Here is a 24,524-nt window from a genome sequence, read left to right as displayed (position 1 = left end):
CCCTTTATTTGCCAGGAAATGATTGAACCAGTTGCTATGATCTTAGTTTTTTTTATGTTAAGCTTCAAGCCAGCTTTTGCACTCCCCTCTTTTACCTTCACTGAGGTTTCTTAATTCTTATTCACTTTCTGCTATCAGAGTGGTATCATCTGCACATCTGAGACTATTGAGATTACATATATACATATATAACATATATATATATATATATATATATATATATATATATAATTATATATCTTGAATACCAAAGCCTAATCAGATAAATTTACAAAGATTTTTTTCTCATTCAACTGCTTTCCTTCTTATCCTAGATGCATTAATTTTGTCTGTGCAGAACCTTTTCAGTTTCATGTAATCAAAATTATCTCTTTTATCTTTTGCAATTACCTCTATCTCTTGTTTGTAAGAGGTACATGTTCTGATTCTTTTAATTTTTTTATAGTATGACTTTTAATATTAATGTCACATATCCTTCCTGGATCACTGCCCTCACTGCAGAGGGAATTGCTTAGCTCAGTGAAACTCTGAGCCATCTACCAAATATAATTCCTTAAATCTATTCATCACTTCCACTTCATATTCATAAGAGATGTTATTTAGTTATCCCTATACAGTCTGATGGTTTTCACTACTTTCTTCAATTTAAGTCTGAATTTTGCAGTTAGAAGCTCATGATCTTGAACCACAGTTAGCTCCTGGTCTTGTACAGACTGTGTGGAGCTTCTTGACCTTTGGCTGCAAAGTATATAATCAGTCTGATTTCAATTTTTACCATCTGGTGATGTCCATGTGTAAAGTCATCTTTTGGGTTGTTGAAAAAGTATTTGCTGTGACCAGCAAGTTATCTTGACAAAACTCTGTTAGTCTCTGCCCTGCTTCATTTTGTACTCCCAAGATTAAATTTGCCTGTTATTCCAGTTATCTTTTGAGTGCCTTCTTTAACATTCTAATCCCCTATGTTGAATGTGACATCTTTTTTAAATGTTATTTTCTAGAAGATGTAGGTTTTCACGGAACTGTGCAAATAACTAAAATATCCATTCCCTTTGACCCAGAGATTCTGTTATTGGACTTACATACCAAGAAAGCCATTGATAAGGGGAAGGTCTCCATGTATATCCAAGTATTTATAGCAGCACTTTTTTGTGATAGCAAAGAATTGGAAACAAAATATTGGGGAATTGAGTGATTGGGGAATGGCTAAACAAATTGCAGAACATGAATGTAATGGAATATTACTACACTGTAGGAAATTATTACTGTGTGATGAATACAGAGAAACATGGAAAGATCTAAATGAACTAAAGCAGAGTGAAGCTAGCAGAGTCAAGAAAACAGTGCACACAGTAACTACAGCAGTGTAAATGGAAAGAACAAGAGCACACCAAAAAAAAAATTAAAAGTAAATATAAGAAAAATATGTAAATCAGGCAGGACACAAATTAAGAGATGAGGAGACACCCCCAACCTACCCCTTTGTGAAGATGAGTTATTGGACATTTCAGATTTTTCACTGTATGAATTAATTGTGCTTTTTTTGGAGGGGGCCTTTAAAAATATTTTTTATATGAATTGGCTGTTGGGGGATGGATACTGTGGAAAACTAAAATAATGTAAAAAACAAAACAAAATTAATTTAAAAAAATATCACAGAGACTACAGTAATATATTTAAAAGATTATACACTATGATCAGATTAGATATTCACCAAAAAATGTGGGATTGGTTTAATAATAAGGGAAACTATAACAGATAACCACAAATCACATGATTATGCCAAAAGGTACAGAAAACATCAACAAAATATAATACCTATTTTTATTTAAAAAAAAACAACCACTAAAAACGGAAGAACTAGCTAAATGAAGATTTTACTTCACCAACTTGGTTGAAGTAAAGGAAGCAGGGCAGCTCAGCTCTCCTGCTGCCACCACCAACACCACGTGACCACCATGCAGTTCAGCCACCAGGGCAAGTAAAGGGCCTGCATTACTGGGAATAAATGGATATTTGTGTATCCCATCCCCCAAGGGGAGAATGACCTCTAAGACCTGGAGTAAAGAAGCTGTCTTCCCCCATCCCCCAAAGTAATGGCTCAGAGTTACCCAGGGTTCAGCAGTAGATCAAATGGCTAGGTCCACTGATCTGGAGGACTTAGTCCTACAGTAGGGTCTGAATTAAGTTAAAATCATGTTTAAGTGCAATAACTGAAGAAGTTAGATGATCCCAACCTGCCAGCCGTGGCAAGTCATGAGGAGAATATGGAAGACCCTAACGCCATAGGGGTAGGAGGAATGCCAGGAACTACCTTAAAAGTTTAAAGGTTTTAAGGAAAGTTTGAACCAGAAAAAAAGCATCTCCTTTCTGCCCCCTCACCCACCAAAAAAAAAATCTTCTGGCAATCTTGCTTTCTTATATTTTATGAACTATTTGACCTAAATCTCTGCCTCTGCTAATTTCCCTAATCATTTTAGCTTTTTGAATTTTGGAACTCTGTAAACACCCTGGTATCAATCCGACCCAGGTCTTTTTGTTTATATTTGTTCTCCTACCCATTCTGACACCCCCCCCCACCCCGAATTTACAAAACCACCTGCATTGTGTCAGCCTTTGCTTTAAGTAGGATAGAATACAGCTGATAAGGTATTCTTTTGATTTTATCCTTAATTGCATTGACCTGTGAAAATCACTTGTATCATATACAGGTACCTAAATGTGTTACATAGATATTCTTACATTGCCTATTTTCTTACAGGTTATACACAAACATTTTTACTTGAAAAGAGTTGAGATCATGGCTCAATGTGAGGAGTGGATTGCAGATATACAACAGTATAGCAGCGATAAACGGGTAGGCAGGACCATGTCTCACCATGCAGCAGCTTTGAAGGTAAATTGAACAAGCCTTTTTTTTTTCTTCATAATGGGAATCCTGTAGGCAATATCAGACTGTTTTAGCAATTTTAGCAAAATTGATGCATCTTAACTGGTACTATCCTTGACTCCAAAATGAAAAGGAAACAAGTGGGGAAAAAAAATTGAAATTAAGTGGTCTCTACTACCTACCAGTTAAATCCTCTGCAGAAGAGGGTCAACAGTTTTGTCATTAAATTAGTTTCAGGTGGGGTTTTTTCAAACTACAGACTGGGACTCTGTGGACAGAATTTCTATTAAGTCAAAAACACTTAGTCCCTAACCATATTACTGTTAGCATTACTAACTATATTACTGTGTCTTAGCACTATCCATTATACTTATAAACATTCTGAGGACTCCCCTCTTCTGAAAATAAAAGTTCCTTTTACCCCTGGCACTCCCTTGGAGCTGTCACTCTCTTTCTCTTCTCATTTCCAAATGAGAATGTTGCAAACTGTAGTTGCCAAAATTCTAGAAAGGGTGGTCTATACCTGCTGCTTCTAAGGCCCACCTATTCTCTTCTTTACTCCCTGCAGCGTACATTATTTTTAATGTTGCTTTGTCCCCACAATTCTACTCATACCACTTCACTCTGAAAAGTCAGCATTAATCTCATTAATCACCAATCCTTGTCTTCCTCAAATTTCTTCAGAATTTGAGACATTCTTAAAATGCATCTCTTGTTTTCCCGTTAACAGTAATGTTTCTTGTACTCATCCTTTCTTTTGTATTTCCACTGCCATCACTTTAAACCAGTCACTCATCACATCATACCTGGGCTATTATTGTTCTAGTCTCCTTGCTTCCAATCTCTCCCTAATATTTTTATAGCCCTTTTTAGATTTCAAAGTGCATACATTATCTCATTGGATCAGTACAACTGCTCCATAAATTACATAACACAAATATCATTATGTTTCTTTTAACAATGAGGAAACTGAAACATAAAATGCTTAACTAAACACTCCGTATAACAGTCAGGAAATATAACAAAGTTGAACTTATTGAAAACATTGTTTTACCCAAGTCACTCTCCTGCCCCATTGAAGAAAAAAATAATAATACTCTCTATTTTAGGCGCAGATCTGACAAATAATTTATTCATTTCATCATTATATTATACTATTTCTGAGAAAGAGAGAGAGAGGTCCATACTATTATATGGTTCCTCCATGCTCTCAGACATATTACTTCAAATCTTCTTGAAATAGACATTTATAGAAATCTTGAATAAGAAATATTCTAAAACAACAGTCACTACTACTTAGTTCCTTTGATGACCACCCAGCTCAAATGTTTTCTTCGAATAAACAAAGGACCCCCTCCTCCCTTAGCTCTGGTGATAGGGAAAAGGGAGACTTTCCTAAGAAGGGTCTATAGTCCAATCAGTTCTGGGGGTAGGGGAGACAATGATCCATAAACAGTTTTGGTAACCATCCTTAATCCATTTCCCTAGGAAAGACCTCTGCTAGGTTGCATAGTGGGTAGAGTACTAGGCCTGGAGTCAGGAAGACCTGAGTTCAAATCTAGTCTCAGAAACTTACTAAGTTGTATAACTCTGGACAAATCACTTAACCCTGTTTGCCTCAGTTTTCTCATCTGTAAAATGAGCTAGAGAAGGAAACGGCAAACCACTCCAGTATTTTTGCCAAGAAGACCCCAAAATGGAGTCACAAAGAATCAGACACAACTGAAATGAAACAAGAACAACAAAAAGAAAGGCCTTTAGCTCTCAACCTAACCCACCTTCAAACCAGGAAATCTAGAAAAGTTTTTTTTAAGACCAGACTACGACCTTAATCAGCATAGAGAATTATCTGTGTAGAACAGAAGTTTCTTCATCCACCAAATAGTACATTTCATAACCCACTCATTTTATTTAAACATTTCCTTCTTGATTTAATTCTATTGGTCTCAGAAATGTATTATTCCTAATGGTTAATCAATTATATAATAACTGGATTTCTAGATCAGCATAATGTATTTTGTGTAGGCAGCTGGGTGGTACAGTGGATAAAGCACTAGGAGTGGTGTCAGACCTGAATCCAAAAACAAACTCAGATACTTACTGTGTGACCTTGAACAAGTCACTTAATTGCCACCTGCCTCAGTCCTGTCCCCCTGCCCCCAGCCCCCAGAAAATGTAATAATAGCACCTATCTCACAGGGTTGTTGTGAGGATTAAATGAGATAATATTTGTAAAACATTTAGCACAGCGCAGTGCCTGGCATATAGTAGGTACTTAATAAGTGCTTGTTCCTTCCATATATATAAATGTTTCTTTTCTTGCCACGTGATTTGCAATACTAAAAACTCTCTTCTTTGCCCCTGTGTTTAGCGCCATACTGCACAACTTCGAGAAGAGCTCCTAAAACTCCCCTGTCCAGATGGCTTGGACCCAGAGGCTGAGGACTCCTCAGCAATGTGCAGTGCTGCAGCGGGCTCCGAGGAGACTGCATTGCATGACCAGGTCACCCCCAGCAGCAGTAAAGAGTTCCACAGTGACTTCCACTTATGAGCTGCAATGACATGGGCTTTATAGACACAAAGGCTTTGAAGCACAAGCCAAATATGTCAATATTTGTATGTAAGAAGCTAATAATTATGTCATAGGTAATGGAACTGAAACTATACTATGCCCTTAAGGATATACAGTTTAATTCAAGATGATCTTTTATTTACCTGTACAAGAGTGTAAACTTTTTTGTGCTTTTATTTTTCAATTGTGAGAACCACTGATTGGTATGTTCAAAAAATTTGTGTATACAAGAAATGGATAAATCACTGCTATATAAGGGAAACTACCTTAGGAAAGAATGTTTACTGAATGTTTATTATTTTTTTTTACTTGTAGAGTGAGGGCAGTTGTAACAAAGAATATATATTGGTCATTCTTACAGCTACTATTTAAAGTCAACAACTTTTCACTGAATTTGATAGATTCTATGTTTGGCCATACCTTAATGCACCCAAGTTTGATTTCCGAAGACCTATATACTTCAATAAAAGTTAAATGGACATGCTCCCTCTTTTATGATTTACTGGTACATTTTTTAAAATAATAAATCTGCCATGAACTACATTATAGCTGGAACCTTGCACTTGTATGGATGAATTTATTACATTCAACATATTTAATTTTATGCTGACTAATTCTAAAAATGCAGAAAAATAAATGGACATGATTTTGTCTCATGCCAACACTTGGGCCTCTGGATTTCATCCATTCTTTGAGGTGAAATATGTAAAAAGTAATGATCAATTTTAAACATCCATCATAACTGACTCCTTCCAAAAGGGCTAGACTAAAAGACAAAGGGCTCTTCTTAACTGGACTGTCTGGTTTTTACTAAAGTCACATGTATGTATTGAGAATATAGAGAGCAGAGAGGATGTGCCCCTCTGGTGCTATTACAGTGTATTCTGTACCTAGAGTATAGATTCATTTTCATGCAAATGCTTAGAGCCAAATAAATAAAATATTAGGTGGATTAGTATATGTCTTGTTTCTAAAATTACATGCCATTGTATAAACTTCAGATTCTGTGGAGGACCGGAGAACTGTATTTAGGCCCTAAGGGGAGAGACACATTATGGGAAATGAACACTTTTTCAGACATGAAGATAAAAGGGTTCTTGACCCAAGTTGCAGTCTTATTACAATAAAGAAAAAATATTAAGGTTAAACTAAATTGTAGATCATTATAAAAAATTGATGCAAAAAGTTACTACCTATATGATTTGTGAATCTGTGTTGAGAAACAAAACAAGCAACATTCTGAACAGGTCATAGTTGCTTTGGGTAGAACAAGGGGATTATTCTTATGCAGCTAAATCTAGGACTTTCCATTTGAGTGACAGATTTGTGCTTCTCTATTGGACATGCCTTCTACATTAAAAGTGTCTAAGCTCCATTTCCATGGAAGGCCAAGAACCCATCATATTCCCAGAAAGAACAGTTGAAGTCACTGTCTGCTGGAAGATCTCCAGACCTGAAAGTGAGTAATAAGGTAGGTTGTGTAGTCAACCTGTCACACACAAAACTAAATCAATGTAGTGACAATGTTACTATTATTGTCTATGGCAGAAAAGGGGTAAAAAGAATCCTATACTATGGGCTATAAGGAGCCTCAAAGGTCACCTTGTCTTTTACAGATGGGGAAACTGAAATCCAGATTGGTTCTAGGAAGTGGAAAGGCTGGGATTTGAACCCAGGTCTTCAGACGCTGGGCTGATTCTGACTCTCTTTGTTGTTATTGGGGTGGGTTTGTTTTTTTTTTTTGGTGGTGGTGGTGGTGTTGGGTTTTTTTGTGTTCTGTTTTGTTTTGTTTTTTGGAGTGGGTGGGGTGTCTCACTTTCATCCCAGGCAGGGTGATTGGGATAGTTGCCTGAGGATATGGACAGATTATGTGGGAAGTGGTTTGCCCATAGTCACATAGCTAGTATATATCACAAGCAAGTCTTGAGCCCCAGCTGATTCCAAGACTGGCTTGGAGCCCCCGTAATATCATTATAAAATTACTCAAAGAATTACAGAGCAGCAACATAGAAAGTAATTTCAGAGTGTAAACAGAAATTTTCATTCTAGATTCTTAAGACCCTATATATTGAATGGGATAATGGAGTGTGGGGCACCCTACAGACTCATATTAAGATGATGTGATACTTGCTTGGTCTCTGACCCAAGAGCTCATTAGTGTCAGTTCAGAAACCAACATGACCAGAAAAAAAAAGATGCTCAGGCTTTTGTTTAGAACTTTGGGGAATTGGCAGAATTTCACTAGAAATTATGAGTAATGAATTGCCCTTTAATCTTTAGAACAGGCTTGTTTCTGTCTATTCAGCAAGTAGATTCCTCCAGTTTCACAGTCTCTTCACATATTAGAACATAAGGACAAGTTGTAAATGCTACTCCGTCTTTCAAAAACAGGTTTGTTGATACAAGATTTATTTCACAAATTTTTCACAAGCTTATTTGTCAGCCATGTCTGACTCTTGTTTTCTTGGCAAAGATACTGGAGTGCTTTGCCATTTCCTTCTCCCATGGATTAAGGCAAACAGAGGTTAAGTGACTTGCCCAGGGTCACACAGCAATTAAGTGTCACACCAGATTTGAAGTTGGGTCTTCCTGACTCCAGGCCCAGTGCTCTATCCATTGAGCCACCTAGCTGCCTCATTTATGCCATTCAAAATAGTTATCAGCATTGGGTCCATGCTGTTGCTCACCAGAGCAGGCCAAGATTAATTCCGTTCAGCTCAGACAAGTAAGTGGGCATGATACACCTCAAGATATATATGAGGGTTCAGAGCTGGGAGAAGAGCTAGTCTAGGGAAGGGGGGATGTTGGTACCTTAAGTCCAAAGAGTAGGCGAATTCTGAGTCCCTGTAGGAAAAGGGAGCATTTATTCAAGCAGCAATTTCTTCAGCACCAGGCTAAGTGTTGGGCAGTAAAACAGTCCCTGCTCTCCAGAAGCTCCCGGTCTAATGGAGGACCCAACATGCAAATAATTAGAGATAAGGTATATGGGAGATCATTAAGAGAGGGAAGGCAATAGTATGAAGATTGGGGAAAGTTTCTTATAGAAGGTGAAATTGTATCTGGGACTTGGAGGGACGTTGGAGATGAAGATGAGAGAATGTTGTAGGCAGGAGCCAGATTATAAAGGGCTTTGACACACTAGTTTTATCATTGATCCTGGAGTTAGTTGGTGAGCCAGTGCAGTTTATCTTTTGCTTTTTGATAAGTGGGTGGAGGAAGGCCTAAAGAAAGAGGACATTTCAGACAGAGCCACTAGAGCCACTAGGAGGTTTTTGTAGCAATCCAGGGATGAGATGATAAAGACCTACACCAAGATGGTAGCAGTGTCAGAGGACAGAAAGGGTGTATTCAAGAGATGTTATAAAGGTAGACAGGACTTGCTAACAGAGTGGATATGGGAAGTGAGAGAGTGAAGAGTTGAGGATGATACCTAGGTTGCAAACCTACTTGACTGGGAGGATGGTGGTACCCTCAAAAGTAAAAATTAGAGGAGAGGGCTTGGTGAGGGGAAATAAGAGTTTTAGACATGTTGGGTTTAAGATGTCTACAGAACATTCACACGTCCTCTTCTCTTCTCCCTCTACACTGTTTCACTTAGTGATCTCATCAGCTCTTATGGATTTAATTACCATCTATGTGCTGATAAGTCTCAGATCTGCCTATCCTGTTCAAACCGCTGACCTCCCAGTCGTGCATCTCTAGCTACCTTTCAGACATCTCAAACTGGATATCCAGTAGATATCTTAAACTCTGTATGTCCAAAACAGAACTCTTTTCTTCCCCCCCGCCCAAATCTTCCCACCATCACCACCACCACCACCACCACCACCTTCCCTATTACTATAGAGGTCAACACCATCCTGCCAGTCTGTCAGGCTTGCAACTAGGAATCATCCTGGATTCCTCACTCCCTCCCCCACTATTTGCCAGGTACTGTGCTAGGTGCTGGGGTTAAAAAAAGGGAAAAGATAGTCTGTTCCATGAAGAAGTCTCTCATTCCCCACATTCAATGTGTTGTCAAGGCTTGTTGATTTCACCTTTGCAACCTCTAGAATATGCCTGGACTGTTGTAATAGCTGGGTCATGGGTCAACCTGCCTCAAGTCTCTCCCCACTCCAATCCATCTTCCATTCAGCCATTGAAGTGATTTTCCTAAAGTCAGGTTCAACCATGTCATCCCACCTTCCCTACTCAGTAAACTTCAGTGGCTCCCTATTGCGTCCAGAAGCAAATAAAATGTTCCATTTCTTATTCAAAGCCCTTAATAACCTAGCTCCCTCCTACCTTTCCAAGCTTCTCACACCTTACTACCTGACAAGTACTCTTCATTCCATTAATACTGACCACCTGGCTGTTCCATGAACAAAACCATCCCCATGCTTGAAACACTCTTCCTTCTCCACTCTGTTTACTGACTCCTGATTTCTTTTAAATCCCAACTAAAATCCTATCTTTAACCAGAAGTCTTCCCCAATCCCTTTTAATTCTTTTAATTACCCCCCTTAATTATTTCTTATTTATCCTGTGTATAACTTGCCTTGTATATATTTGTTTGCATGTTGTCTCCCAGTTAGATAGCTCCTTAATGGCACAGACTTTTTGCCTTTTTTGTATCCCCAGCACTTAGCACAGTGCCTGACAAATAGTAGTTGCTTAGTAAATGTTTGTTCATTGATTGGTTGATCCAGCTCAAGATATCTACTAGATAGTTGGAGATACAAGATTAGAGATTAAAGTAGATCTGGGAATCTTCAATATAGAGATTAAAAAGAGTAGGAGAAAAACATGATTCTGAGTGAGTAGAACCTGTGCAAACAACCTAATGTCAACTAAGCCATCAGACAAAACAGGAGGAAATGAGCAAATAGTGTTTCTGGATTACAAAGACATTTTCAAGCATCTAGGGATTCAGACCAAAAGCTTTCCTGTGACATGGTGGCTGAACACTGGTGGGTATGTACTGGGTGTCAGAAGCAAGGCCTTAATCTCCCCCCATTCCTGTCGTAGTAGCTGGTTGTAGCAGAGGTATAATTTGGTACCAAATTCAATTAAGATCAGTCATCAAACCAGTTTCTATCTTCAGTTAGTCTGAGATGTGACACATTAGATATCCTATAGTGAAACTCATCTACATTATTGAAGCATATATTTTATTTCATTTGCCATCTTCATTTTTACACACACCTAAAACTTCATGTTTCAAGAATAGAGTATGGTGACTTTTTAGGGAAATTGCAATCAATCATCCCCACAGTCTGATACCCTGTAAGTAAATGACAAGGGTTGTTGACCAGCTGAAATAGCAATCTCCAAAGCTAATGAATGCCCTATCACTGCTGTACTTTCTTTGTAGGAGATTCTCTCAGGCCCCTCTCAAAACTTATTTCTCTTCTAGAAACAACCCAGGTTATTTGAACAGTCCTGATTATCTTGCAAACCCAAGGCAAATTAGAAGATGAAAGACAAACATTTTGCTTATTCATTGATCATCTATGCACACCTCAATTCATCTATACCTCCCAGCTCATTTTGTGCAAATCCTGCCCATACCCTCCTATAAATCCTCCACAAGAGAGTCACCTGACATTTGAAAGGTCTTCATGTAGAAGAAGAAAAACTAGATTTAATATCAAATATCTAAATTTAAATCTTGGATCTACTAATCATTAGAAGCAAACCACTGCTATAAGCTTCAGTTTCCTTATCTATAAAATGATAGGGTTGTGCTGGATCTCTAAAGTCCTTTTCAGCTCTAAATCCTAGGATCTTTTGCCCTCTTCACTTATGTCATATCTCCTTTCCTCCCACTGGAATTTATATAAGCTCCTTTTAGGACAGTCATTTCTTTAATCTAGGGTGGTGCAATAGTCCCTCCCCCCAAAAAAAAAACCACTTCAGTTTGGAATTAGAGGACCTGGAGTTAACCCCTGACTTAATCCTTTGTGACCTGAGGCAAATAAATTAATATAAATTGAGGGGATTGGACTAAATGAGCCTCTCAGTTTCCAGTTCTAAATCTATAATGATCCAATCTTTGTATCCTTAGCACTTAGCATTTTGTTCATTCATTTTAATCGTGTCCGACCCTTTGTGACCCCCTTTTGGTGTTTTCTTGGCAACGATACTGGAGTGGTTTGCCATCTTCTGCACTTTATTTTACAGATGAGGAAACTGAGGCAAACAGAGTTAAGTGACTTGCCCAGGGTCAAGTATCTGAGGCCAGCTAGAAAGTATCTGAGGCTTACTAGGTGTGTGACCCTGGGCAAGTCACTTAACCCCAATTGCCTTAAAAAAAAAAGTATCTGAGGGCATATTTGAACTCAGGTCTTCCTGACTTGAGACCTGGAGCTCTATCCTCTGCACCACCTACCTGCCCCAAATGCATTTACCATAGTGCAGTGTAAATAGTAGACATTTGACAAATGTATGTTGAATGTTGACTTAGGTGCTCCTGGGTTTACAGGTGTTAAGAAAATGGGTCAGAGAGAGACAGCCAGACTAGTAGAATGGAAAGAAAGAGAAATGGCTCCAGGGCAGTGGTTCTGAACTTTTTTTTTTTGTGGACCCATTTGGTTGGCTGAGGCAGCCTGTGGACAACTTCTCAGAAGAATGATTTAAAATGCAAAAAATTAAATACATGTTATGGCAAGGAAAACCAATTATGTTGAAATATATTTATCAAAATATTTTTAAAAGCAAGCTCATGGACCCTAGGTTAAGAACCTCTTACCTTCCTTCCCCACTTCCAAAGATGCTGATTACATAGAAATAAAAGTTGGTCCCTCACTACCTGTGAAGGTCCTTTTGAGCTGCAGATATAGACCAAGAAGTGTCCCCATAGGCAGGAGGGAGACTCCATTCCACTTTCCTTCAAAATTCTCCCATAATATTCCTCAAAAGAGCTTTATACTAAAGAAAAACAAAATCCCTGTTACAAACATGTATTATCAAGCAGAACAGATTCCTGCATTGGCCATGTCCAGAAGAAAACTCAATCTGCATTCTGAGTCCATCATCTCTCTTTATCAGGAGATGGGGAGCATGTTTCCTGCAGTCCAGAAGACCTGCTATGTCTCCCTCAGCAAGTCTTCTTAACCTGTGTCTGCCTCAGTTTCCTCAACTGTAAAATGAGGTTAATAATAGCATGTACCTCCCATGGTGGTTGTGAGGATCAAATGAGATAATATATGTAAAGTTCTTTGCAAAGTGTCTAGCACTTAGGTGCTCAATAAAAGCTTATTCCCTTTCCTTGGTCAAATTTACTAAGTCTTTCAAAATTATTTGTGCATTTATTGTTGTTATATCCTGGTGGTGCTCACTTCACCCTGCATCAGTATAAAGTGCCTTTTTTTTTTAAACAACTTCAGCAAACTGCCACACTCGTCAGCTAATTCCTTTTAAGTGATCACGATCTGTATGTACCCTTGGCCAAGTTTACTCAGGAGCAGCCAGTGCTGAGACAGAAAACCTTACTCAGCTATGGCCTCTTCTAGCTTCTAATCCCTTGTCCCTGAATTCTGCTTGTCTTGCTCCACTCCTTCTGGTTCCTCCAGAACCCCTGGATACTGAATTTCTACCAGGCTCTTTGACCTTCCTTACCCTGCCTTTTCAATATCTAGTTGTTTATTGATAATGTTCCTTCTGATTTTTTTTTTCAGCTGTGAGCAGAGACTGGATGGGGAACAAAGTATAAAGCCTGAGAATACACAAACCTTAATGTTATAGTCAGATGAATCAAGTTACTAACATTTAATCATGTACATAATTGTTATACAGTATAAGTAGGCATAAATGACAAGAAATTCATACAAGTAATTACCACCAAATAAAGGGTTTCTAAGATCTAGACTGGGAGTGGGGAGAAACTGGAACAGAAAAGTGATCTGTTGTCTCAGAATAACCATAGATCCATAACCCAAGAAAATCTATATTTCCCCCATCTCTGATAGAACTTTGCTTAAGGCACCAGGTCTTGGGACAGAGTATTCTTAAGTTGTGCCTAGTTTAGAGTGGAATAGACAACTCCCTCTCCAGTAGGGGTTGTCTACTTTCATTAAGGATAAAAGATCGAAAAAAAATCTGAACTCTTGAGATCTGAACCAAAGAGAGTAGCCACCTCCCTCCTCTAGCAAGGAAAGAAACTGGAAACCACAAACTTTCTTCTCCATCCTCTTCCTAGAGACTGAGTATTGAGATTTGGGGGAAAGCAAAAGTCCAAAAATATATTTTCTCCATTCCCACCCCAATTATTTGGCTTAAACCCAGGCACTATTAAGGAGGAAAGGTAGGAAGGGGATGTTATCAATGGCCCATGCCTTAAAGTGAATTAACTTAACCCACTTAATCCTACCCCCTACATGAAATGCATCAAAAAAAAAAATCTTTGATAGGGGATAGTAATGCTGACAAAAGCTACTGAGAGAGCAATAATTACTACAGAGCAATATGCCTATTGTCTCATCTTTATAAAATCCTTAAGAGAATGATTTATATGTATACTGAGAGAATCCTTGATAGAAAATATAGGAAGGAAATAATTAAGCTTTCACAAATAATTCTCTACAGCAGACTACATCATTATAATTGTATATTTGACTGAAAGATTTAACGAATACAAGATCCTGCTATGTTTATTGCTTTAAAAAAAGCATTTGACAAAAAGCAAAATGTAATGTTATAAACTGTCTTCCAACATGGGATCTCTCATGCATGTGTTAAGCTCATACAAAACTACTTGATGAACACAACCAGAAAAATAACTGAAAACTTTCTGGACTAGGTAATCAAAACTTAGAAGTAACTGAATATTATGGCCTAGTGAAGAAGTTATTGACCTTGTTTGGTCATGGATCCCTTTGGTAATATGGTGAAGGCTACAAATTCCTTCTCAGATTAATGTCTTTAAATGTATGAAATAAAATATATAGGCTTACAAAAGAAACCAAATGATAGTGAAAATGAAGATGTAATTTTTCCCACTCATTCATGAACTGCCTAAAATCTAACCATAGATCCCTTTTCTTTTTTTTGGGGGGGGTGGGGGGTCTTGTGGAACCCAGAGTACACCATGTACTGAGATAAGGAATTCGGTTTGACAGAAATCAAATAAAAACAAATATCTCAAGTTATATGCCACAATTAGTTACAAGTGAGGGAGAAGAGGGAGGGGAAAAATTTGGAACTCAAAATCTTATAAAAGTGAATGTTGGGGGGCAGCTAGGTGGCACAGTGGATAGAGCACTGGCCCTGAAGTCAGGAGGACCCAAGTTCAAATTTGGCCTTAGACCAAACACTTGACACTTACTAGCTGTGTGACCTTGGGCAAGTCACTTAACCCCAATTGCCTAAAAACAAAACAAAAAATAATAATAATAATAATATTTAAAAAGTGAATGTTGAAAACTAAAAATTAATTCATTTTTAAAAAAGAAAATAACACTGAAAGACTTGAGAGCTCTGATCAATGCAGTGACCACCTATGACTTTAGAAGACAATGGTAAGGCATGCCTCTTACTTCACAAGCTGAGATATCGTAGAGAAAAATGTGGCATGAAACTGTAAGGCATGGGACACCACTGGAGGTTTTGGGCTCCAGCCTTTAGCAGGTTCACTCTTGATCTGGGCAGCCAAAAGGAATAGAAGACAGCTTCAGAGGTATTAAATAATAATTTATTCTTATTCTTCTCAGTTGGGTTGCTGATAATAGGAGCACCACCTCCTACAGCTTCCCCTAATTACTCTTCTCTCAAAGGCCACCAAGAATGGGGCAATAACAACAAAGTAATAATAATAAATAAAAATTTAAAAATGAAATAAAATAAATTTTTTTTTTAAAAGGATGAGGAAACAACCCCTACGTAGGAGCACAACTCCTATCTCATTCCCCTAAGTCTCGATGGGGATCTGTCAGGGCAACACAGCATTCCAACTTGTGCATCTCCCCTAAGCGTCAGTGGGAGTGGGCTGAGGCAGACACAAATGCATTCCCCTGCGCATTCCCCTAATCCCCATTCACTGGCCAGTTATCACCTGATTTATAGGGGGACGCACAAAGAAGGCATCTTGCCAGCAATAGCCTCACAAGTTTACATTAACCAGCAATACTATGCTGACTTTGCACTGCACAGACACAGTAGATTATTTACAAAACAACTGAAATGTTTATGTTATATTATTCCCTATACCTCACTGCGCAGTCGCAGTAGAAACTGTTTATAATGTGAAAACCTGGGAAACTAGAGATTGTTTTGGCCATGGATCCTGGAAACGAGAATCTAGGATCCTGGGAACCATTATCTAAAAAAGAATAACAAAATTCACCTTACTTACAGAGACATACATTTTTAAACATGGACTATGTGTTGATTTGTCTTACTTGATTACTTATTTGTTAAGAAGGGAGAGTTCTATTTTTTTTTGTTTGGGTTTATTGGAAAATTACAATGTTGTTTAAAAAGAGCACTAAAAAAAACACTTTTAAAAAGTAGGGGAAAGCCTTCTAATTATTGTCAAGCAAGGGATAAAACAACAAATGTATGCTCACCAAAGATATTTGCCCCTCTCAACAGAGGCTCTCTTGCCACCTCAGTAAGATACTCAAACAGCTATACAAACAATGGTATATTGTTGTATGACCAGGACATTGAGTTAGTAGATCAGTACATTTATCTGTGATAGGCACTATGAATGGAAAATGAGTTAGTTCCAGAATTATGGAGAAGGAAGAGAGCACCCTGGATTACATTTGGGAATTCTGTAATTTTTTAAGATTCCAAATTGCTCCCTCACACAAATATTTTTCTTTTTAACACAAACATTTTTCTAGCAAAGCTGTATGGTTGAAAATCTAGGTTGAAAATCCAGTCTCCAAGGAATCAAAGCTGTAGGTGACTTAGAAGGTAATGCTGGTGGGCAAAAGTAGGGGTTGGTTGATGTATGTTTCCATTGATGACCAAAACCAAGAAGTGGTATAAAAATATCACTGAGATAATGTATGATCAGAAAAAGAAGTGGGCTAGTGGTGGAAAGAAGATGAGATAGCCGACGGATAATCCAAGTGTAAAAAGACCTAGAGAAAGATCCAGCATGGTGAAAGGATCAAGGATCCATGAGAAAATAAGGACAAGAATCACAGAAGATGAGAAAGTGTGAGTGATGTAATTTGCAATCTGCACCCATGGAGAAAGCACCTGTATTGATGGGTATCGGAGCCTTAGCTCCAGAAAGAAGCCACCTCACATATCAAGCCTCAAAATACCTGAGGTAAGAAGCCTTTACTTCCATGGGCTCAGAGGTCCAGAGTCGAGTGCCTATGGCCCATGTGAGTTATTTCTTCATCCTCAGTCACCACCCTGAGGAGCAGAGGGATAGCTCAGTCTGGCCTTGTGGAACATGATCATTTCGGTATCTGAAGGCTGGAAGGCCCGCACTGATGCCATTCTCAGCCATCACAAGACCAAGGTTTCCCTCAGCTTCAACATGATGCCTTTCATGGTTCCCCTAGTAGCTAGAGCCTTCCCCACAAAGGTTACCTTGTATCTGGTTTGTGAATATTTTCCATATACCTCTATATGAGCATGTGGTTTCTCCTTGAGTGCAAGGACTAATTTATTTTTATAGTTTTTAAAACCCTAGTACTTATTAGGCATTGAATAACTGCTTGTCAGCTCACTCATTAATTAACTAACCTAAAGTACTGGACTTGGAGTCAGGAAGACCTGTGTTCAAATCCTGCCTCTGATACTTACTAGCTGTGTGACTCTGGTCAAGTCATTTGACCAATTTGCCTCAGTTTCTTCATTTGTAAAATTGGGATAATAGTAATGCCTTCTTCACAAGGTTGTGAGAGTCAGATGAGGCAATATATGTAAATCACTTTGCAAACCTAAAAGTTCTATAAAAATGCTGGCTATTACTATTATTGATCTGACCATCACCCATCCAGGACCCACTGTAATTCAGAGCTCTGAAACTCCTCTTTGACTACAATTTCTATTCTTCATTATCTCCTACCTTTGCCACTCCTAAAACAATTCTGTCATAATGACCTCCCTCTCTTCCTCCTCCCTGTTCTCCCACTCTTATTACCTCATCCTGGTCTCCTTCCAAAGCCCTGACCCTATGGTTAACCATTTAACCGTATACTACTATCAGCTACCTTTGAATTCCTGGCCCTCTTATCATTTTTTTTTCCTTGTATATCCACATCCTGCTGAATTCTCCTGGAGAAACCCATGCAACTGTGTTGGTCAATGAGTCGGTACTGCTGAACTGATGATCTTCTTGTCACCTTTAAGTCTTTATTACATAGGAAAACTCCCTGGTATGAGAAGAAGCAGTTATAGTTAGAAATGAATGTGATTGGGGCAGCTAGGTGGTGTAGTGTATACAGCACTGGCCCTGGAGTCAGGAAGACCTGAGTTCAAATCCAGCCTCAGACACGTAACACTTAACTAGCTGTGTGACCCTGGGCAAGTGACTTAACCCCATTGCCTAGCCAAAAAACGAACAAAGCCCCCCCCCAAAAAAAACAAAAGTCAGCCATAAAAGTAAAAAAAGTCACGCAATCATGTTAACTGGGTTCACTACAAAAGACATTCTGTCTTCGCATTCTGGTCCTTTTCCTCAGAGCTGGAATTTTCTCCTTCCTCTTCTGCACCAACTTGCTTCCCTGGCTTCCTTCAAGTTTCAGCTAATGCCCATCTTCTTTAAGAAATCTTTGATCACAAAGTCTCAGAATCATAGTGTTAGATGACCTCAATGTCCATTTAGTTCCACTTGGACTGAATAATAATTCCGTCAACATCATACACTTGACGAATGGTCATCTATGCTCTGCTTAAAAGATGTCTAGGGAGGGGGAACCTCCTACTTTCCCAGATTTCACTTCAGCCTATCTCTAATTGTCAGACAGATTTTCCCAGAGTGGCCATTAATTCTGTGTGGCCTTGAGTGAGTCATGTAACCTTCGTGGACATCAGTTTCTTCATCTTTCCAATGAGAAGGGAGGAGATGGCATCAAAGGTAATAGCTGCCACTGAAGCTCTTGGCTAAGGAAATCAATTCTCTCTCCCAGCAATCAAGAATCACTCAGCTGAAGCCTACTGTGAATTATCTACTTCTAACTGCTAGAACCTGAGCAACTTTGAAGCCCTCAGTGATGTCTTCGATTCTCCCCCTTAAGCTCCTATGTCAGGTTTTCCTGCCTTATTTCTTCTTCCAGCTCTCCTACATTAAATGGGGGCCCCCTGATTCTCAGAGACTCATGTTTCACTTACAAATTCACAACTCCCCAAACTTCTCCTATCAAATCAATAGTCCTTTTAAAAAATCATACCTCAGTCTCCAAATGTTTATACAATTTTTAAAAAAGTTTTACCCTCAGTCAAAAAAAGACTTACTTAAAAATGAACTAAAATACGCATCATGCTTGTAGCTCTAGGATTCACCATGAGCATCCATCACTTTGGTACCTTGAAACTGGTTATCTTGAAACTGTGAATGTAGATTCATTTATCTAGTTTTTAATAAATAAAAGATCTTTCCCTACCTACTTAAAACATTAAACTGTTCCCACACAAGAGAGGCATCATCTTACATCATTCACAAAGAGATTTGAATCTTTTATCACGTGTGACAGATTTTTTTTTTGTCAAAACCTTATCCGAAAGCCGTTTCTGCATACATATCTATTAGCAGTGTATTTTACAATAAGGTTGTTTTGCTACTTGTTAGCTTATCAATCGTCATCTTTAACAGCCACAATATCTTATGCCATTTACTAATTAACGTAAATCTTTTCCTTTACCCAAAAATATTTTCTGCTCTTTTTATCGCCAAATTGCAGTGTACCTTACACTATGAATGAGTTTCTAAATACCACATGAAACCATCTAATTCAAACCTTTGGTCTGTACCCATAGAAGGAGAACCTGGAAAACAGAATCACTAAGCATTACCATTCAGTCTTTGCCCACCCAAGACTCCCCATTGCTCTAATGTTCATGGTTTAGGACAAAGAAAATTTTGTTTCAAGAACTCCTTTTTAAATTAGATTCTTGAATTTTTTAATTAATTCTTCATGGAAACCACTAAGTTCCTTAAAGGATCAGCTCGAGTGCCACCTATATCAAAAGCTCTCTTGATTTTCCATAGTCATCAGTGGTCCTGTCTCCCTGTCAACACAGACTCAACTACTGATACAGATATCAGTAGCTCAGTACAAGAAAGAAAACACGTGGCTCCCAAGATAATAACGCAAACCAGCTTACTGAGGCTTCCTTTGGCCTTGTAGCAAGTCAGTGAGATTACTATATTTCTTACACACCCCAAATTATGTTTATTTACTTCCTACACATCCTATGTGTACTCACCTGTGAATGAGCTGAAGCCCCATAGAAGAATGTAAGCTCGCTGTCACTCTGGGCTCCTAAATTTCGTGTTCTAAGCTGCAACAACAAAAACAATAGCTAATGAAGAAATGCTAGTTGGGCTTACCTATGTTAAACAACTCCTCCCTGTCAAAGGTCTCTAAGTTGTTGGCATGTTATTGGAGTAATATAATGTTGATGTGTTGTTGAAGTGATATGATGTTGGCATGTTGTTGGAGTGACATCGTGATCCTGGTGTGCTGGCATTTTATTGGAGTGTTGGAGTGATGTCATGATGTTGGCATGTTGTTAGAGTGATATAATGATGACATGTTGGCATGTTGGAGTGCCATACACATATTGGCATGTTTTGATGTGTTTTGACATGTTATTGGACTGGTATTGTCATGGTGGTGTATTGTTGGCATGTTATTAGAGTGACATCGTGCTCTTGGGGTATTATTGGTGTGTTATTGCTGTGTTGGTGTTTTATTGGTATTTTGTTGATGTTATGCCGTGATTTTTGCATGTTGTTGGCATGACATATTATGGTTTGTGTATTGGCATGTTGTTGCCTTGTTACTGGCGTATTGTTAGTGTGGCATGATATTAATGTGTTTTGGTATGTTATTGGAGTGCCACCATGATATTGGTGTGTTGCTGGAATGTTGTTGATGTGTCATTTGGTGTGTTGTTGGATTGATGTCATGATTGTGTGTTTTGGCATGTTATTGGAGCTATAGCATATTGTTGATATGTTGGAGTGAGGGTGTGCTGTTCATATGTTGTTGGTGTGACATGATGTTGACATGTTGACATGTTATTGGCATGACATTGTGTTGTTGGCATTTTAAAGGCTTGGCATTGGCATGTTATTGGCGTGAATTCTGTTCTTTGAGTATGGAACTTTCCCGTCTTTCTTGCCTTCTTCTTTGCTAGATTGCCTATACTATCTGAGATAAGTTTTCTTCTCACATCTCCAAAGCCAAGTATGTGACTGTTCATTTGGGTCAGAATAATTATTTCCTAAGACAAACCACACATACATATTCTAAGACAGTTCTAGAACATATATTTAGTGGAGAGATGAAGATCACAGAAGTTACGAAAGTATAAAGAATCCCTCCAGAACACTATCCTTTGGCTATACCCTTAGCCCCCAGCCCCTTGCATTAGCAATGAACAACACATTACAGCCAAGCTGTGTACTTTTTTTTTTTAAACTGGAGTTTTTTATGTAAGAGGGCAACACTGACAGGATGTCCAGCAGGATGCTTCTGGCCAGAGGCCCATCGATGTGATTGGTAGACTTGGGGAATTTAGACATTGAGAGGACTGAGACATCAGTGGGCTTTGAACATAGGCTATTTAGGACACTGATGTGCTAATAACTGGCTAGCTGTGATTGATTAATGCAAGCCATTATTATTATTATTATTATTTATTATTATTCTATATGTTGCAAAAAAGCAATGGTTGTTCCCACTCAGAGACCATGGCTGAAATGACTCGTGAGATATCCAGAGTCACATCCAGGCTAAAATGTAACATCTGCAAAATATTGTCACAGAGTCTCCACTTGATATTTGAGGATAAATCTAGAACGAAGACAGTACAGTTCAGCTGAAACCCATTTTGTTAGCCCCTTTCCCCCAATCATCTAAAATCGATATCAGGTGTAAATTCTGCATCTGCCAAGTACTTAGCACACTACCATTCCTAAGCACTGAGAAGAGCTAAGCAACACAAATACTTTGTGGAATGAGAAAAGAGCTACAAATAACTTGTTCAGTAAAGAGGATCCTGGGCTTTTGAGCCAAAGGAACAGACTCTGTGGCAGATGTTACCAAGACTGAAAGACCTTGAATATGGGACCAGTTATGAGTTGTACTCCTGTCATCTCAGAACCAGCAGTACCAAGCTCATTACCCACTGGATTCATGGGAGTGGATTGTTCAGCCAAAACAAATCTGGAAGATCATCTCCCAAGTAAGTTGTGATCTGTGTTAGTGGAGAGAGTACCTAGACCAATGAAATTTTAGATCTGTGAAGAATGATGTGTGTGTATATATCTATATATCTATATATCCATCTATATCTATATCTATAATAGTTGTCAAATATTTGGTGGAAGCAGCACATCTGTACTATGACTACCATTGTTCACCTCTCAACCAAACTTGCACAAAATAGAAGCTACACAGATTTGAGAGTTGTGGCTGAGTTGGAAGCAAGAAATTTTAATAACAGCCTCACTATGAATGAAATGATAGAAAGGGAAGAATTAAAGGTAGTCACGAGATATCAAAGATGAATTGTATGGTAGTGACAGACAGAAATAGTGAAAGAACAAGTAGTGGGAAAGATGAGTCTGATTTTAAATATACTCATAAGTTGAAAAGACTGATGGAATATCTAAGTTTCTGTGTAAATTATGTATTATGAATCAATATGTCTGAAAATTTTCCTCCATTTTCTACAGAGGAAGACCAAGTGTCACATAGATACCTAGACATTGTACCAAAGTTTCTTAAGGAAATAGATTTTCTTTGTAGCATTCTATTATTGTCTGTCACTTTCTAGAAAAACTAATTTTTTCTTTCTTTTTTTACTTTCACTTTTTCTTTCTTTAAACAGTAATGAGAGACAGCCATGGGGTAGCAAAAAGACTAGGAGATAAGATGCTCAGATCCATTTCCTTCTTTGTCCATGCTCTGTGACCTTGGGCAAGTTATATATCTTATATCTATATTTTTGGGCTTCAATTCCCTCAAATTTGAAATGAAAGGACTTCATCAATTAGTTGCCAGGGTCCCTTCCAATACTGCTTTTGATCATCTAAACATATTTAAATCCATGCAAGTCAATTAGTTGAGTATTTTTATTCTAAAACAATTTTTGTCCTTTATTTGTGGTTTCTTTTATTCTGATGTACTTGTGACATGGAATATTTCCCAGGGTCTAAGTTTTCTGACTAGAACAGTAGGTTATCAGCACAATGTCTGTGGGGGGTGGGGGATAATTTTATTTGATGAATTGATCCTTTTAAAAAGATAATTTTTGGCCTGGAAGCAAACTTTCTGGCCTTATACAATCCCATGTACTCTTCAATCCACTGACACTGACACTCCTTGCTGTCCTCCCCCGCCAAAAAAAACCACTACACTGCTCTGCTTTGAAGCATTTTTTCTGACACCTCCTTTAAGGGGGAAAACGTGAGGCCTAAAGGGGCTAATTGACTTGCCCAAGGTGACACAGGTAGTAAATGATGAGTCAGGATATTCCATTACACCATGATGATTTTGTACTGGGTTCTATCTTTTTTTCTTTATTCCCTGTTTTGAGGGGTCTAAGTGGGACCTTTGGAAGTCTGATTTTTGTGGTTCAGTTGTTGTCACTAGTGTCTGCCTCTTCATGACCCCATTTGGGGTTTCCTTGAAAAACTACTGCAGCAGTTTGCCATTTCTTTCTCCAGCTCATCTTATAGATGAGGAAACTGAGGCAAACAGTGATTTGCCCAGGGCCAGTAAGTAAATGTCTGAGCACAGATTGGAACTTGGGAAGACGAGTTTTCCTGACTCCAGCCCCAATATTCTTTCTACCCACTGTGCCACACTGATACAGATCTACTAAGAAAAGAAGAATTCTTACCTGGTGACTGTAATCTAAACTGGTGATGATCAAAGTCTCTCTCAAGTGGCCAAATTGCCCCTGAGTGTGAGGCAGGCAGCCAGCCATGAGAAAATAAAGGAGGTTCAAAGCCCCTGGCTCTTTTAGAGAAGCCAACCCAAAGAATAAGGGTACTGCAACCAAAGTCAAAGTAGCTTCAAATTAAACTGGAAGAAAAGACATAAATCCCCAAATATCCCTAGAATATCTTTTGTGACTATGTCTTGTGCCCATCCTTTAATTGCATTAGGCTTGCATTAGAATCTGAAAGAACTTGACCCTAACTTGGTTTCCTCATTTGTTCTCTCCCTCCTGCTCTTCCCCCACCCCTAAATATGACCTTACAAAGTAGTTTGTTCAATTGTTTTACAGCTCTAAGTGTAAGGAATTTCTTCCTTGTTACTTTTAAGATAGGCACTCTTAAATGGGGACAAAAACCAAAATGTTTAACTACTCGGTTAAAAGAAAGTCTATCCCTTCTAGGAGTTCATTTAATAACTCATATTTATATAGCACATTGAAGTTTGCACAGCATTCTCCTTGTAACAGCAGTATGAGGTTGGAAGCACAAGCATTATTATCCCTATTTTATAGTTAAGGAAATTGAGGCACTGGTCCGAGAAATGACTTGTCTATGATAATACACCTAGAAGGATTAAGAGTCTGAGACAAAAGACAAAGCCTGGTCTTTGGACATCTAATCCATCAAGTAGATATTCCATTCTGCTTTTCTTTCTTAGAAAAGAATCACTGTTTATCAGTTATCTAGTCTGCTGATTTTAAGTTGGGTGCAAACATTTAAGATTTTAGACAAAACTACTTGGGACATTATGCTTATTTCAAACTATGAAATGTTTTCAATTCATATTGTCATTTCACTCATGTCTGAGTCTTCATGATCCTTGACAGAAATGATTATTAAATAACTAATTGTTAATATTGGGGAGACAAAGGATTTATCCCTCTCTGAAACCTTATTCTCTACTGGGTCAAGCCAGCATTTGCAGGACATTGCTGATAATGAGA

The 24,524-nt window shown here is 38.4% G+C and overlaps 1 protein-coding gene and 1 long non-coding RNA gene across 8 annotated transcripts in view; one reads left to right on the top strand and one right to left on the bottom strand.

Moving 5' to 3' along the window:
- Positions 1 to 6,123, top strand: part of BIRC6 (baculoviral IAP repeat containing 6) — a 307,740-nt gene extending 301,617 nt beyond the window's left edge. For all 7 annotated transcript variants that reach the window (XM_020972336.2, XM_020972335.2, XM_020972334.2 and 4 more), the window contains 2 exons: positions 2,759 to 2,893; positions 5,259 to 6,123. In XM_020972336.2, the coding sequence (XP_020827995.1) occupies positions 2,759 to 2,893; positions 5,259 to 5,438 (315 nt within the window). In that variant the 3' untranslated portion in view covers positions 5,439 to 6,123. The remainder of the gene's footprint in view (positions 1 to 2,758; positions 2,894 to 5,258) is intronic.
- LOC144455851 (uncharacterized) overlaps positions 1 to 24,524 on the bottom strand; it is a 64,805-nt gene that overhangs the window by 22,184 nt on the left and 18,097 nt on the right. The window contains exon 2 of the long non-coding RNA XR_013484657.1: positions 19,833 to 19,907. This is a non-coding gene — a long non-coding RNA (uncharacterized LOC144455851). The remainder of the gene's footprint in view (positions 1 to 19,832; positions 19,908 to 24,524) is intronic.

The sequence above is a fragment of the Phascolarctos cinereus genome, unplaced genomic scaffold (assembly GCF_003287225.1).
Source record: "Phascolarctos cinereus isolate Bilbo 61053 unplaced genomic scaffold, phaCin_HiC Scaffold_2;HRSCAF=192, whole genome shotgun sequence".
Taxonomy (NCBI): domain Eukaryota; kingdom Metazoa; phylum Chordata; class Mammalia; order Diprotodontia; family Phascolarctidae; genus Phascolarctos; species Phascolarctos cinereus.
Note: the sequence above shows the minus strand (reverse complement) of the source record. Positions and strands in the feature narration are given on the sequence as shown.